Here is a 15,964-nt window from a genome sequence, read left to right as displayed (position 1 = left end):
CTCCCAAACCCGGACTACAGGTGATCACGATTGAGTTTGGATCCAAAGATCGCAACAGGTGCAACTCAGTTAGTCAGTCAGTCGAGTGATTGAGTCGCATCGCCCACAGCAGCTCTCCAGCCCTGATCTCCTGTCAACAAACAAATCTCTAAGGCAGTTCATTGCAGGTAAGAACCTCAAGCCGTTCAAGACTTTTGTCTCTTTCATTGCCATGGCTGCCCGGATTGATTAGCAGCAAAACCAGTTCAGTCGCTGACCTGCCAATAAGGAAACGGTTCCCTCTCCTTCTGCAGACAGATTTTCATTAAGATGTGTGGCTGCTCACAAACTAACCAGGGAGAACTTTTGGTTTAAAACGCGTGAATATATATATACATGTGTATGTGTGTGTATATATATATATATAGCGAGAGAGAGACATCTGAGTGGAAGCCACTGTCCCAAGCTTGTACTTCTAACATTTGTTAATAGTAATAGTTAAGACGACGAGATGATATTGGGAGAGGGGAAGAGAGAGAGGGAGAGGGGGGGGGAAGAGAGAGAGAGAGAATGGGGGGGAAGAGAGAGCGAAGGGGGGGGAAATTGCCTTGGGGCTAGATTTATACTTGTTACCATTTCAGTGTCCAGAATTCGGTCAATTCTTAAAGAAGCCTCAATTCAGAAACTTTTGAAAATCTTGCAAGTTTTCTTTTGTCTCGTCTCGTGTCTCGACATAACGGTCACCTCACTTGATTGTAGCCAGTGTTGGCTTGACTCAGCGGGCAGTGCCCTTTCTATCCCCTGGGTCACAAAGTTGTGGAGTTCAAGCCCCGTGTTTAATCTTAAAATCACAGTCTTGCCTGATTTGGGGGTGAGGGGGCGGAGAGCGTTACATTATCAGAGGTGCTGTCCTTCAACGGGGACATTAAACCGAGGTTCTGTCTGCCGGTTTGATGTAAAGACAATTGGGAAATAGCGGGGAGTTTCGCCTGATGTTAGTGATCCTCCAGATAATTGGGCATTCCATCTCCTGACTGCTTGCGGGAGCTTATTGGGTGCAAATCAGTTGCCAGGTTTGCCTTTAAGTACATTATAATAATAATCCTTGCATTTGATATAGCGCTTTTCACGTCGGGAGGACGTCCCAAAGCGCTTCACAGAACACACTGTAAAGTGAATTGACTGTATATTTGTGGGCGAACGCGGCAGCCAATTGCGCACAGCAATGTCCCACAAACAGTCGTAGATTGAAAATGACCAATTTATTATTGTTTTTTTTGGAGGGATTATTATTAGGCTCTGTGTGGAGTAAGGAAACTTGCCCAAGGTTTCGCCCTGACCTGCCTGAAATTGAACTCGGGTCTCTCGCTTGCAAAGCGAGTGCTCTAACCACTGAGCTACAGGACTCCACATTGTCACTACATTTAAGAACAGAAGAATTTGCTAGGCAGAAGACGCAGGTCCATCTAGTTTGCCTTCCATCGTCCTGGCAGTCACTTGACATGTTGTGTCCCAAACTATTTACTGTGTCCCGAGATATTATTTTCTAGCTCCCAATTACCCCCGAAACACTTTAGGACCTTTTAACCTAGAAAATGCTCTTTTAAAAATGAACATTAATAATAATAATCCTTGCATTTGATATAGCGCTTTTCACGTCGGGAGGACGTCCCAAAGCGCTTCACAGAACACACTGTAAAGTGAATTGACTGTATATTTGTGGGCGAACACGGCAGCCAATTGCGCACAGCAATGTCCCACAAACAGTCGTAGATTGAAAATGACCAATTTAATTATTGTTTTGGGTTTTTTGGAGGGATTATTATTAGGCTCTGTGTGGAGTAAGGAAACTTGCCCAAGGTTTCGCCCTGACCTGCCTGGGATTGAACTCAGGTCCCTCGCTTGCAAAGCGAGTGCTCTAACCACTGAGCTACAGGACTCCACAAAGGACTCCATTCTTTCTTCTTGTGCTTCCTAGGTGTTTGGGTAAGGAGTGAGTTGTGTAGCGATGAGATGTGTGAGCTTTCAGGGGACAGTGTCATCTGAGAGAGGAGAATGAAATAGAAAGAAGTATCCTTCCCTGTTTTTGTCTCTTGCTGCTTTGGCTCCAACTTAGGCTGAGATAGGTTCTCTGTGGAGGTCTATACCAGTCAGCTATATCAGGCAGACTATATTTCCAGAAATTCATATTTTGTTGGTTAACTGCAGCAGTTAACTGTACACAACCAATTTAGTGACCAATTTTTTTTAGGGGATTATCACACTTGGAAACTATTAGCCAATCGACTAACAAGAGGGTTCCTACTTATTGCTTGGTAAATGGAGGAGTGTGGAGTAAGCACACGACTAAGGTTGTCCCTGCCTTGGAATTGAACCCAAGTTCTCTTGCTTGCGAGGCGAGTGAGTTAACCACTCCCCATTCCCCCTGAGAGTGAATGAAGTTAAGTAAAGACGTCAAATGGTTGAGCCATTGTTGGGTGTCTACTGCTGTCCTTTGGTTTCCAACCCTGGGAGGCAATGAATCCGCATTTTGCAAAGGATCAGCTATTGTGTTGTGTTTTGTTTTGTGTGCTTAAGGCACACAGGCGTAAACCTTGATTGACTGAACAAAGAGGGAACAGAGCCAACCATTCCACACAGTGATGTGTAATATCCTGGGGGCATTCCTCCCCCATAGCAACACAAGAGATTTTATCCCGCGTCCACACTGTGAAACCCTCGGTACAGTATGGATTCTCTTAACAATAATAACAAAATTACATTGATACAACAACGCCTTTCATGTCGGAAGGATGTCCTCCAGCTGTCAGTGAGCCTAGCACTGAGCCAGACTGACACACAACTAAAGCTTTTCATTCCCGTGTAGAAACCGGAGTTCAAATGGATTGCCAAACTGAGCCAAGAACTGCTCCCGTTATTTCAAACGGAGCGCTCGTGCTTCTCATTCAGAAGGTTGTTGGATTCAAGCCCCACTTGGGATCTAAGCGGACACTCCAGTGCAGCACTGGGGATGTGTTGCATTGCTGGAGGTGCCGTCCTTCAGATGAGAACTGTTCGGATGGACGGACGGAATCTCTTAAAGATCCCGCAGGTCTATTCAAAAAGAAAAGGCAGTTTCTCTCACTCAGTGTCTTGGCCAACAATCCCCCTGAATAAAATTGGTCACTCACTGCATTGCTGTTTGTGGGGACGCTGCTGTGCGCAATTGGCTGCTGGGTTTCGCCCGCAAAATTCACAGTCAATTCACTTTACAGTGTATCCTGCGTAGCGCTTTGAGACGTCTCAACGACGAGATAAGGCGGTACGTCAAATGCAAGGATTATTTATTTAAAAAAAAAAGTGCTTCCCCTCACTCTATCACCAACTGCATCAAGGTTGATCAAAACCCTGCGGAAGGCAAAAATAAAAGCATCTCACCGGGAGACTTTTAATGGATAGCAGCGGGCGGAATTCTTGGTTGATGGTGCTCCCGGGCTGCCTGTGATGGGGTAGGGACGGACAGGCTGAAAACGAATGCATCTTCTGTGGTAATCCCTAGTGTATCAAACGGCTGTTATTCATTTTAATTCAAATTGCTATTCCCTCTGATTGCATTTCCATCTCCCCACAGCTTCCAGTCTTTGCTAATCCCATCTGTGCAATTACCTGCTGGTAATTCTGTTTTTATTGAAGCCTACTTAATGCTAAAAGGCGTAGCCAAACAGAACCCCTCTACGTTTTCGCCGCGCCCCCTCCCCCCACCTCACTTTATAAAAAGGAGCTTGTGTTTATAAGTCCATTGACATTTTCAAGACTGAGGTAGATAGATATTTGTTGGGTCAGGATATTAAGGGATATGGGACAAGGGCTGGTAACTGACTTGAGGTACAGATCAACCACGATCTTATAAATTGGCGGAACAGACTCGAGGGGCTGAACAGCCTACTCCTGTTTCTATGTATCTATGAAACGTCTCAGTGTTTCACGGTAATTACTGTCAGGTGTAGTGACTTTTTTTATAGGCAAATGCAGCAAAGACTCATAAACTGCCATTAGGTGACTGATCAATTCATCTGTGAGAGTTTTTAAAAATATGATCAGATGCCCACAGAAACCCCATCACTCTGCTCGAGAGTATCCAAACCAAACTCCTCGAACATTCCACGAACCTAATAATAATAATAATCCTTGCATTTGATATAGCACCTTAACACGTCTTCACGACATCTCAAAGTGCTTCCCAGAATATACTGTAAAGTGAATTGACTGTATATTTTGTGGGCGAAACGCGGCAGCCAATTGTGCACAGCAGCGTCCCCACAAACAGTCGTAGATTGAGTGACCAATTTTTATTACTATTTTTTGGGGAAGGAATTATTATTCCCGGAAATGCAAGCCGCCGATCGACTAACAACTGTGCTCCCACTTACTGCTAGGTAAACAGAGGGTTGTTCTGTAGGGAAACTTGTCTAATATTTCGCCCTGATCGGGAATCGAACCCAAGTCTTTTCACTTGGACCATCATGGACAATTGGAAGCAATGGCTCCACAGGGTTTAATCCATTTTATCATAGCTTCAACTTGGTGCTGTAGTGGCACGTGCTTTGGGTGTTTATTTGCAGAAGGTGGTGTGGCGGAGGTAGGAGTGAGTAGGAGAGCGCAGGCGAGCTGTCGCTGGAGATTGAGTAATGGAGGGTGGAGGCGTAAAGTGACTTAAAATAAGATTGGGAAAGGTGGGCAGTTAATGGAACTGTGTGTGTTTAGGCAGTATTTCCGTGTTCAAAAGCATCCGAATTGCTTTATCAGTCAGTCCAACAGTCGGTCAATCATTACCAATTGTTCCAAGAAAGCTGTAAATGCAACCTTTGCATCAGTTACAGATTGATAGAGATCCAATTCCACAGTCTTAATGCTTTGAAAGTTTGAAAGTTTTATTGTGAGTTTAACAGTATTGGAGCGAGGAACACCCACCCCCCCCTCCCCCCCCCACTCCTCCCAGGCCATTTGGATAGCGCCTTTCACGTCAGGAGGACATCCCAAAGCACTGGCCTGTACACTGACACTGACGTTACACAGAGGTTCTCACAGCGCAGGTTCATTCTCAAGTGGGGTTGGGGTGGGGAGAACAGTAACGGATGCCCCTCTTACAGCCCAGCGCAATTGGAAACCCTCCGCCACCACCACCCCACTCTAACCGTTAACTAACCCGGGACAGGACACCGGGAGAGAGAGAAACTCCCTTCTCTTTTCAAATAGCGCCGCGGGATCGTTTAACATCCACTCGAACAGGCAGATGGGACCTCGGTTTAACGTGTCACCTGAAGGACGGCGCCTCCAAAAACTTAACCCCCCCCCTCCAGCGCCGCAATGGAGTGTCAGCATTGCGGGTTCGAGTCCCGAAGTGGGATCCGAATCCACGGCCTCCTGACTCCTATTTCATACAGACCCTCTGGTGGTGGGAGGATGTTTCAAAGCGTTTCACGGGATTTACTGTCCAGCGACTGTGTATTTTGTAGCTAATTTAAGTTCCTACGTGGAGTCCGCGGCCCTGACCTCCAGTATCTGCAACCCCTCTCCAAGACGGATGATGAACCCACATGTCACCGTTGTTTGCCTGGTCAATATTATTCTTTAGGGAAGCTGCGAAGTGATAACGCAGCTCTCAAACAAAATGAACGGAGAAACTCCTCCATAGCAAACAGCGACAGCCCTGTGGTGACTTGTGTCAAAGCACTTGGTCCAGGACACTGACTCCTTCAGAAGAGAGAGAGGTGGAGGGAAGGAGGGAGGGAACATTTCCCCTATTGTAAAAGAGAAACAACAACAAGATTACACTTGTATAAAGCCTTGGGAGGACCTCCCAAGGCCCTGAAGGAGAATTCCAACGATGCGGCCCATTTAAAGTGAGGTTTTAGGGAGGTCACGGACGTTCAATATTTGTAGGGAAGATGGAATTGGCCAGGGCTCCTGATCTGTGTCCACCAAGTGCTCTACCACTCGCGCTCCCCCCTATGGAAAAGGTGCAGGTGTGGTTATGCTGGATAAGGACATGAGCAGATTTGGTCCCAGATATCCAGTGCCAAGGCCTGCGGGCAGAGAGTGGCCAATTGGGAGTGGTGCCAGTGGATCACAGCTGCAGAGAATCCTATTAGGCTCAGGTCATTGACTTCAGGAGAGAAGGAGATAGCAAGAGAGGGGAAAATAGCACAGAAATCTTGGACACCGTAGGAGATGATTTGACCTTATCTTTCTGTGTCGGAGAGACCCCATCGCAGATGCCAGGGTGACACTTGGTAACGAGTTGACCAATTAGTAACAATTAAGATAATGCCAAATGTCATACATTCTGCCCAAAAGTGAACGATACAATAGGCCGTCGAGAAGCTTTGTGAATGAGACCTACGTGCGCATATAAGTAAGATGTGTGTGTGTGTGACTGTAACTGGTACTGAGCGGATGTGAAAGTTGTGTAACATCCAACACACCAGGAGCTTGAATTATCACCTCATTTTAATAAACACTCCATAGAGACTAAAATCTTAAGCAGCCTAAAAGCACTTCCTGCTGTGTACTCTCACCATTGTAGTTATGTTCAGTGGGGAGGAACTAAGAGAGGTGCCCTGTGTGCCAGCGAGTTAGTTGTAAGTCATAAAAAAAAACAGCAAAGTACTGCAGATACTGCAAATCTGGTCCAAACACAGAAGTCCCCGTTGGAACAAACAACAGGTCAATCACTTGAACGTTTCAAGTCTACTACCAAAAACCTTTGGCGATAGACCTGAAACTTTTTTTCTTCTCTCCGTGGATGCTGTCTGACCCGCTGCGTCTACAGCGACTTCTGTAGTTGTGAGTCATGTTCTGCTGCTGTTGTGCTCTGGAAGTCAATGCAAGAGGCTCGAGGGTTATCTAATTCAGCCGAGGGTTATCTAATCGCTGAAAGATTGAGCAGGTAAAGGCAACCTGCCCAGAAGTCCTTGTGTGTGTGTGTTGGAAGTGCGTGGAGGAGAATGAGAGCACCTTGTATTATAATAATTGTTGCATTTGATATAGCCCCTTATGTCATTGAGACATCTCAAAGGGCTTCGCAGAATATACTGTAAAGTGGAGTGACTGTGTATTTCATGGGCAAGTCATCACGGATTGCCAATTTTGGAAGTAAGGTCATGACGGTCCCAGGTGGGATAGAGTGTTGGCTGGGTTTCAGTGACCTCTATTTAACCAACGCTCCTCACTCAGCTGAGGAATTCATCCAATTCCTGAAAACCCAATGAGTTGAGTTATCACTGTTTGTTCCTGCCCTTAATTACAAGAACCTTTGGCCCCTCACAACACCAGCACAAGGATGCGGACTGTTAGCTTGCAGTTGCAACCAAATATTTGTCTTTTGACATCCCAACCCTTTCCCTCTCTCTCTCTCTCTCTCTCTCTCACTCTATCCCTCTCTTTCTCACTCCCCACCCCCCACCCACCCTTGCCCAGTGAGGGTGCAGCAGCTATTCACGTATCCCCAAGGGTCCTTCCAACTTTTTTTTAATGCACATCGTTCGCTTTTCTGGAAACCGCCCCCCCGCCCACCACCCCAAGAAATATTTGGACTTCCCACACAATATAAACAGCCGTCGCTTGTGTTGAGGCTGGTGTTCTTCTCATGATCGTGCTATTCATTAACAGGTTTGCTCTGAGCTCTGTGCCCCTGATGGGCGCATTCTCACAGAGCAGGAGGCAACCAGGCAGATCAGAACACCAGCCACGTCAGCGAAACTCAACTAACCTAACCCTGAACTTCCATCTAAGAGGGTGTTCCCAAAGTCCTGTTAACCCCCATGCGTTGTTTTTTTTGTCTGGAATGCACTGACCAACAACTGAAACATGTGCGAGAATGATGAGCAATGCGTTTAGAAGTGCTTCATTGAATTCGGTGTTTTAACTGCACTGAGACGTCCAGAGGATCAGCGTGAGTGCGCGTGAGTGTGTGTGAGTGTGAGCACCATCATTTTCAGGGCCACATCTTGCGTGAAGTGGATGGAGTCAGCGAGGAGGAAGTTACTGGTATCAAGACATTGTTACGGTCGACTCAACTGCAATAGGAAATAAAAATTAATTGTAAGAAGAAGAAAAAAAAGTGGGTGGGTGGGTGGGGGAGTAACAGGACTTTGTGAACCACCTGGATTGTGCATCCCCTGTCTGTCAAAGCTGATGTGTCTGTACAACCTGCGTTGCCGTCCCTTGTTCTTCCCGTTCATTCCGGCTGGACCTTTCGGCCTGACGCTCAATGACTGCGTTTGTCGGAGAGTCGTTAGTGAGCTGTTGCTAAGCGATGGTGCCTCATCTCACAAACCTCAGTGATGCGCACACACACACACACGCTCGCTCGCTAGCTCACACTCGTTGTTGCTCCTCACAGCGCACGCTGGGGTCCGTGGCGAGAGACAGAGCGAGATACAGAGGCGGAATGGCCAGCAGGAGGCGCACGTTGGCCAGCCCCTGGGGCGTGCAGGATGTGGGGGCGACCGGGAACGCCGCAGCCGGGGCAAACACGGAGTCGGGCAACGAGGCTCGGCACCAGATGCTGGAGAAAGCTCGGGAACTCTTCCAATTGTGTGACAAAGAGGGAAACGGCTTCATCACCAAGCGGGACATGCAGGTAACCTCGAGCAACCGGGTCTGGGGATCGTTAGTTACTGTGATGTGTTTGTCTCTGAGGCGGTGGCCACTACACCCCAAAACTCTGGAACACTCTTCCTCCATCTCTCTCCGCCTTGCTCCTTCCTTCCCCATCTTCAGGTCGGGCCTAAAGACCTTCCTCTTTGACGGTGGCTACGGTCAACTCAGTGTCAGGCTCAGCCACTGTCAAGCTCTCTGGGACACACTACCCTGCGTGAGGGCCAATATATAAATGCAAGTTGGTCTTGTTGTAGCCACGGAGAACAACACCTCTCCTTTTTTTGGGGGGGGAGGGGGGAGGGGTTGCTAGTCTTTGCATTTGCATTGCATTTGCTCTCTCAGTTTGTTCCCATCCCCCCCACACCTCACTCTGCCTCCCTGTGGATTTCATTAATAATAATGTACAATAATGAAAGAAGCCACTCGCTGCGCAGATTCGGGACTTGAGCAACGTTCTGCCTCTGAAGCCGAACGGGGAAATGTTTAAATGCTTCAGAGACTTTCAGCCTCCCAGCTGCTGCAAGTTTGTTTTTATAAAGGCTTAAGGGACCCGCTGGGAACCAGGAATGAATGTCCTGCTCTCCAGCTCACAGATGTGACAGACTGTTTGAACGCAAGCGACTTCCGAATACTTCCTTCAGTTAAACAGCCTCTCCCAGGAACAATTCCTAGATTAAGGGCTTGCAAGCTAATACTCCTCAACGGACTCCAAAGTGCTTAATCCGGAGCTAATAATAATAATACTATTCACTGATGTACGGTGGAACCCGGTTATAACCCGATTTCTCTTATACCGTGATCGAGGTGACATTTCCCTGAACCTTTCAAGACACCGACCACTTATATAAAAAAAAGGACGACTTCTGGGTCACTTCCTGGCTCTGAGCGTGTGACGGGAAGAGATGTTGCGAGTGACCCGTTGATCTGGAAGTCATTTCTTTTTTTTTCAAGCGAGGGAAGCCGGCCACCTTTCTGCGGACGTGTGTGATGCCTATGACGCTGGCTGGTATTTTCTGGACCCAACTCTCTTGTTAAAACGGGGCTCAGCTCTGTGTATGTTGGGGAATCGACGGATACGCAAGGCAGTAAGGAATAGGCACAGTCTCTTAGGGAGTATAAACACCGGCACAGACTAGTTGGGCCGAGTGACTCTTTTCCGTGCTGTACAGTCTTTGTTGTCTCTTAGCGACATCCATTTGAACTCACTACCCCAAAGGGCTGTCCTTGAACATATTCAAGACTGAGATAGATATATTTCTTATTGCAAAAGGGATTAAGGGATATGGGGATAAGGTAGGGTTATGGTATTAGCTGGAGTTAGATTAGAAGATCAGCCATGATTGAATGGCGGGACAGGCTTGAAGGGCCGAATGGCCTCCTCCTGCTCCTACATGTTATGTTATGTTATCCTATCACAACTCGTACTGTTTAGCAGGTTTTCAACTCCTTTGATCTCAGCTTCTTTTTTTGAGGTGGGGTAAAGTTATTGTGAGGATGTTTCGGTTCATTCCTCTGCCAACCAGAGGAAACCATGTTATACATATATATTTTTTTAAAAAATCATGTAGGAAGTCATTACCGTGAAGTTATTGTTCATTTAACTTGGAAACTAACGTGAATAAAAGGGGTTTCCTGGCAAGCCTTGTGGCTATTTGCTCGTCTATTGTGCAGCTTGTGTGTGTGTTTTTTGGAAGCGTGTTCTTGTTTCCTCAACGTCTGTCTGTCTGTCTCTCTGTCTCTCTGTCTGTCTGTCTACCTTCTACACAACAGCCTTACAAAACGTAGCTGTTGTTGAACTAACCCTCTTCGAGCTTGTCAGTTTTAGAGCGATATTGCTTACAACCCTCCCCCCCCACCACTCCCACCACGACCCCATCAGTTTCCTACGCTTCCCCTCCCTTGAGAGGAATGGCTCATCACAAGCTGAGTTCAGATGTAGAAGACCTTTTGGCCCATTTGATTTTGTCTCTCCTTAATATCAGGCCTACCCATCACAGCATCGAGCTATTTCTTAAATAAGTTCAGTTTGCTGACCTCAACCTGTTCCGGGCGTTAATTACAACAACAACAACAACTTGCATTTATATAGCGGCTCTCACGCAGGGGAGCATCTCAGAGAGCTTTACCGATTACCTTCTAAGTAAAGAAATACCTCCTGGAGTCTGTCCTGAAATTGGCCTTCAGCTTGTTCAGCAACTATTGGGCGTGTCTCTCCCAGTGTCCTGGCCGACAATCCCCTCAGATCGTTCCCCTCTGGATATTTGTGGGTGACGTTGCTGTGTGCAAATTAGCCCCTGCTGCGTTCGCCTACAAAACGACACAGACACTACACTTTACAGAAAATCCAGTGAAGCGTTTCAAGATGTCAGCTTGACATAAAAGGCCCTGTGTCAAATGCAAGTGTTATTCTTATTACCTAATCCCAACTCCAACCTCTTTCTCCGCGCCCCCCCACCCAGTTGCTGGAAGCTGTTGTAACTCTGACCTTTCCCTTTGGGTTGTTGCAGAGGCTGCAGAATGAGTTGCCCCTGACCCCGGATCAGTTGGAAGCGGTGTTTGACAGCCTGGACCAGGACAGGAACGGCTACCTGACGCCGGTGGAATTCAGCCAGGGGCTGGGTACGTCTCAGAGCGGTGTCGTGCGTCAGGAAATCCCGTGACACGAGTTCTGAGGGCGGGAGAGGTGGCCGTCCGTCCTTCCACCTGTGTGACCTCGCCGTACCTGAGACAATGGCACTAAGCCAATCTACGAGCATAAACCCCGTGGTTCAGAGGAGCAAAGGCTCTGGACAAGTTTCTTCAACAACATCTTGAGTTTAGAAAGCGCCTGTCACGCTGGACGGGGTCTTGGAGCACTTAAGTTTCCAAATAAAAACTGGCTGCGACCCTCTTTAATACTTTGATATAATACTATGGACTCGCTAGAGGAACACACAGTGGGATATTACCCTATATATATATAAGCATCACGTACAGTATTACTCTTAGCTCTAGATAGGAATCTGCCTTAGATTAAAAAAAAATGTTCCCAGGTAAAGCCTGGGGAGTGGTTGGAGGATTAAACTTGGTCATAACTTGGAGTCGCACAAACACGAACCTCTCCGGCGATCTCCTGTCCTTCTCCTCGCGGTGGAGAGTAGCCTGTCACGTTGTCTCTTCTCAGGTCAGTACATCGGAGTTGAGATCGTTACAGAGCGGGGGAGCCTGGAGAACTCCAGCTACGAGGAAACGTTCGAGTCAGATGACCTGGACATGATGGACGACGAGGAAGAGGACCGATTCTGTTCCATGATGCAGCACCTGGGAGCCTCGCAGGTGTTTAAAGAGTGAGTGATAATAATAGTTTGATATGACGCCTTATCATGTCTTCGAGTCATCTCAAAGCTCTTCACAGAATTAACTGTAAAGTTAATTGACTGTATATTTTGTGGGCAAAACGCAACAGCCAATTGCGTCCAACAGTGTCCCACAGACAGTCGTGGATTGAGTGACCAAATTATTATTTATTATTTTTTGGAGGGATTATTACCCCCTGGAACGTGATCCGCCAATCGACTAACAACCGGGTTCCTACTTGCTGCTGGTAAATAGAGGCGCGTGGAGTAAGGAAGCTTGACCAACATTTCGCCCTTTACTTTAGAAAGTTAGTAGCATTGTGGTCACACTTGTCCCTTAGCTCCCAAGGTCAAACCTTTGTGCACAATTCATGACATGGTTGCTGCATTGCAGACACCTGGTGGTTTTGTATGCCTCACGTTGCGTGTTCCTTCTCAATCAGGACATAGTGTCATCAGAGGACAGCTTATTGCACTAGTTCAGAGCGCTGCCAAGCCTATGTTTACATGAGGGCTATTTTCCAATGTTAAGACAAAATACTCATTCCCTTGCCCCAGCATAGCAGCGAGTGTCCGCACCTTGAGTAGGATTTTTGCTCTCTGACTTCTCTCCCTTTGCCTTCATTACCCTCTTGATGCACCAGTCGAGATTGTGTTCTAGTCATAGCCTAGGCAGGCACTCCAGTTTGTTTGCCTTACAAAATACAGTCACTACACTTTCCAGTGTATCCTGTGAATACCTTTAAGATATCCACCCGACATGGAACTCTCCACATCAAGTGTAAGGATTCTGTATTGCTATTGTAGGCATGACTCGAAAATTCAATTTACAGCACATCCTGTGAAGCACTTTGAGACATCCTCCCAACATAAAAGGCGCTATATAACAAACAACAGCAAATTGCATTTATATAGAGCCTTTCACGTCAGGAGGACATCCCAAGGTTAGTTATGCAATAAGGTGCACCTGGACTCGATGTAGAAAGATTCCAATGAATTTGCATCCTTCAATTCAAATTGGCTGTGAAGAGCTGTGTAGCTTTGACCTAGAGGCAGATTCAATGTCACATAAGTATTTATTTCTATTAACAATACGTGTTTATTTCTATTGTACTGAAATGAGAGAATAATAATAATATGATGGTCCTTACATTTGGTAATTACACTTACACTTATTTTTCTTTATTCATTTACATTCGCCCACAAAATACACAGTCAATTCACTTTACAGTATATTCTGTGAAGCGCTTTCAGACGTCTCAAAGACGTGATAAGGCATTATATCAAATGCAAAGATTATTATTATTTATTATTATTTGCACCCTCTCTGATTCCCAGCTTGGGTGCAAACCCCTCATTGTCCAGCGTCTTGGGACATCCTCCAACGTGAAAGGCACCATATAAATGCAATTTGCTGTTATTTTTTGTATAGTGCCTTTTACATTGGGAGAACGTCTCAAAGTGCTTCACAGGATACACTGTAAATTGCAGTGACTGCATGTTTTTGTGGGCAGTCAGTTTGTACACAGCAACGTGCCACAAACAGCCATATAGAGAGTGAACGATTTTACCTGTCGGCCAGAATTGCAATGTCAAGTTAACACCATACGTTGGGTCAAGTAAACAGGCTGAGAAGATGCTGAATCCATTGGAATGTTTAGACATCTAGATACTTGTGAAGGAATACAGTTTCGCCCACAAATATACAGTCAATTCACTTTACAGTATATTCTGTGAAGCGCTTTGAGACGTCTAGAAGACGTGAAAAGCGCTATATCAAATGCAAGGATTATTATTATTATTATGTCAAATGCAAGGAATATTATTATTACAGAAGGAGGCCATTTGGCCCATTGGCTCTTTGAAAAGAGCTATTCAAATCAATCCCACGCTCTCCCCATAGCCCTGCAAACTTGTCCTCATAGAATCACATGGGGGAAAGGCAAAGGGAAATTGGTTTAAGAGATCTGACGTGATGTAACCATATAACTGAACAAGCTCAATGGACTATAATAATAATAATCCTTGCATTTGATCCTTGCCTTAATCACATCTTCGAGACGTTTCCAAGTGCTTCACAGAATATACAGTGTAGTGAATGAATATTTTGTGGGAGAAACACATGAGTATTACTGTCCCACAGAAGGAGTTAATTAACTTGTTATTAAGTGTCTAGCCTTTGGGTTTCAATTTGTTTTATGAATAAGGCATAAGGTCTTTGTCTCATTCTTGATTTCGCAGCCCCTCCCAACCCACAAAATAAATAAAATTAATAAACCTCTTGTCTCCGTTCCTAGCCAGAGCGAAGTACGGCAGCTGTGGACCAGATTGCGGAGAGATCGGCCGGAATTACTGGCAAACTTCGAAGAGTTCTTGTCCAAAGTTTCCTTTCGCATCCTTGAGTTCCAACAGGACCGAGAGAGCATAGAGCAGGCCCTGAAACGGTAACCTCAGCAACCGTACATTTTATATGGTCACAAGTATGTCTCGGAGTAGATTTGCACAGCAGACTGGGAGCCTGAGCTGTGGGGAGGGAGCTGAGGATGGTGGGGAAAGGTGGCTGAGAGTGCGGTCAAAAGGATGGGGTTTGAAGCGGGCTTTAAAGCAGTGAGGTGGAGAGACTCCATGATGGAGGTCAGAGTGCGGGGGGGGGGGGGTAGAATGGCTGAAAGCTGGTCCGCCCCATGGTGCAGTGAATCGGCTGTGGGTGGGAGGGAGGAAGGGGTGGGCGGGTTGGGTTGGTGGGCGCGATGTGATGCAGGCCAGTGTTAGCCAAGAAGAAGGAGTTTTCGCCTATACACAGTCACTAGTCACTACACTTTACCCACTACACTGAGAAGTGCTTTGAGGTGCATCAATGACGTGATATGGTTCAATTTCAAAATGTGAGGTTTATTATGATTATTGTGATAGATTATTTTGATTGATTGATTGATTGATGGATTGGGTGCAGGAGGGAGAGCGACCATGACCGAGAGGTGCAGGGTCTGTATGAAGAAATGGAACAACAGATTAAGAGAGAAAAGGAGAAGCTTCTGAGTCAGGTAACTGATTGATTAATTCCGAAGATTAAGATTCTGTATAAAATATGCAGTCAATTCATTTTGCAGTATATTCTGTGAAGCGATATCTGGAAGGCACGATAAGGCGCTATATCAAATGCAAGGATTATTATTATTATCATCACTCCAATCAAGGCTTTGGTGCCTCCAGCCTTCAGTAGACATTGGGATCAGACTCTTAAGCCTGGTTTTGGCACAGCACTAGACTGATGGGATTAAGGTCTCATCGTTTGAATGGCTGTAAAATAAAGAGAGATTGGAAGTGTGCTAAACAGTTTCTTGGAATTAAATACCTGCTAATGTCTCATTTTTTTTACCCCCCGGACGTGACGAGGTGTCATTTACTGTTTGAGATTAATGAGAACGGACAGACGGGGACCTCTATTCTCCTGCCTCACACAAACTGCACCCGGCGAGTTATCAAGAGTGTATAGTAATAATAAAATCTTTGCATTTCATATCGTCTTATCAATCGGCAAGACGCCAAGAATTATTGGAACAGGCTGGATGGGCTGAATGACCTGCTCCTGTTTTCCTATGTTCCTATAACCGCAATTTTCCATTAAATTCACTGCCTAATTGGTGCTGTTCGCTGCAAAAAAAAAGCCCAAATATCTCCAACCTTTCACATTCCGACTGGTTTCAGAAATCGCCGAGAACCGCTTTGCACATTAGATGGAGAAGTGGAAGCTCCAGTTAACACTTCCCATCCTTTTTAGTAAACATTGCAAGTTAGCCCCCACCCCCCCACCTCCTCCCAGTGTAAATAATTGCCCAGTGGATGTTTTTTGGGAGATGGGAACCTTTTCCAAAATCAATGTGTAATGTGCATAACAGACAGAAACTCCACAAAGACAAACCATGCAGTATTGATCACAGACGTGGTATATCTTAAAACAGTTTACCTCTGGGGTGAGTTGTGCCAGCTGGCCTCAAGCCACATTG

At 46.1% G+C, this 15,964-nt stretch overlaps 1 protein-coding gene across 1 annotated transcript in view; it reads left to right on the top strand.

The window, feature by feature from the left end:
• LOC103186007 (EF-hand calcium-binding domain-containing protein 4A) overlaps positions 1-15,964 on the top strand; it is a 29,543-nt gene continuing 13,579 nt past the window's right edge. Inside the window, exons 1-6 of the mRNA XM_042341334.1 lie at positions 1-167; positions 8,363-8,602; positions 11,130-11,241; positions 11,786-11,948; positions 14,255-14,401; positions 14,911-15,001. Coding sequence (XP_042197268.1) covers positions 8,411-8,602; positions 11,130-11,241; positions 11,786-11,948; positions 14,255-14,401; positions 14,911-15,001 — 705 coding nt within the window. The 5' untranslated portion in view covers positions 1-167; positions 8,363-8,410. The remainder of the gene's footprint in view (positions 168-8,362; positions 8,603-11,129; positions 11,242-11,785; positions 11,949-14,254; positions 14,402-14,910; positions 15,002-15,964) is intronic.

Source organism: Callorhinchus milii, unplaced genomic scaffold, assembly GCF_018977255.1.
Source record: "Callorhinchus milii isolate IMCB2004 unplaced genomic scaffold, IMCB_Cmil_1.0 Scaffold17, whole genome shotgun sequence".
Taxonomy (NCBI): Eukaryota; Metazoa; Chordata; class Chondrichthyes; order Chimaeriformes; family Callorhinchidae; genus Callorhinchus; species Callorhinchus milii.
This window is presented reverse-complemented; position numbering and strand designations above follow the sequence as displayed.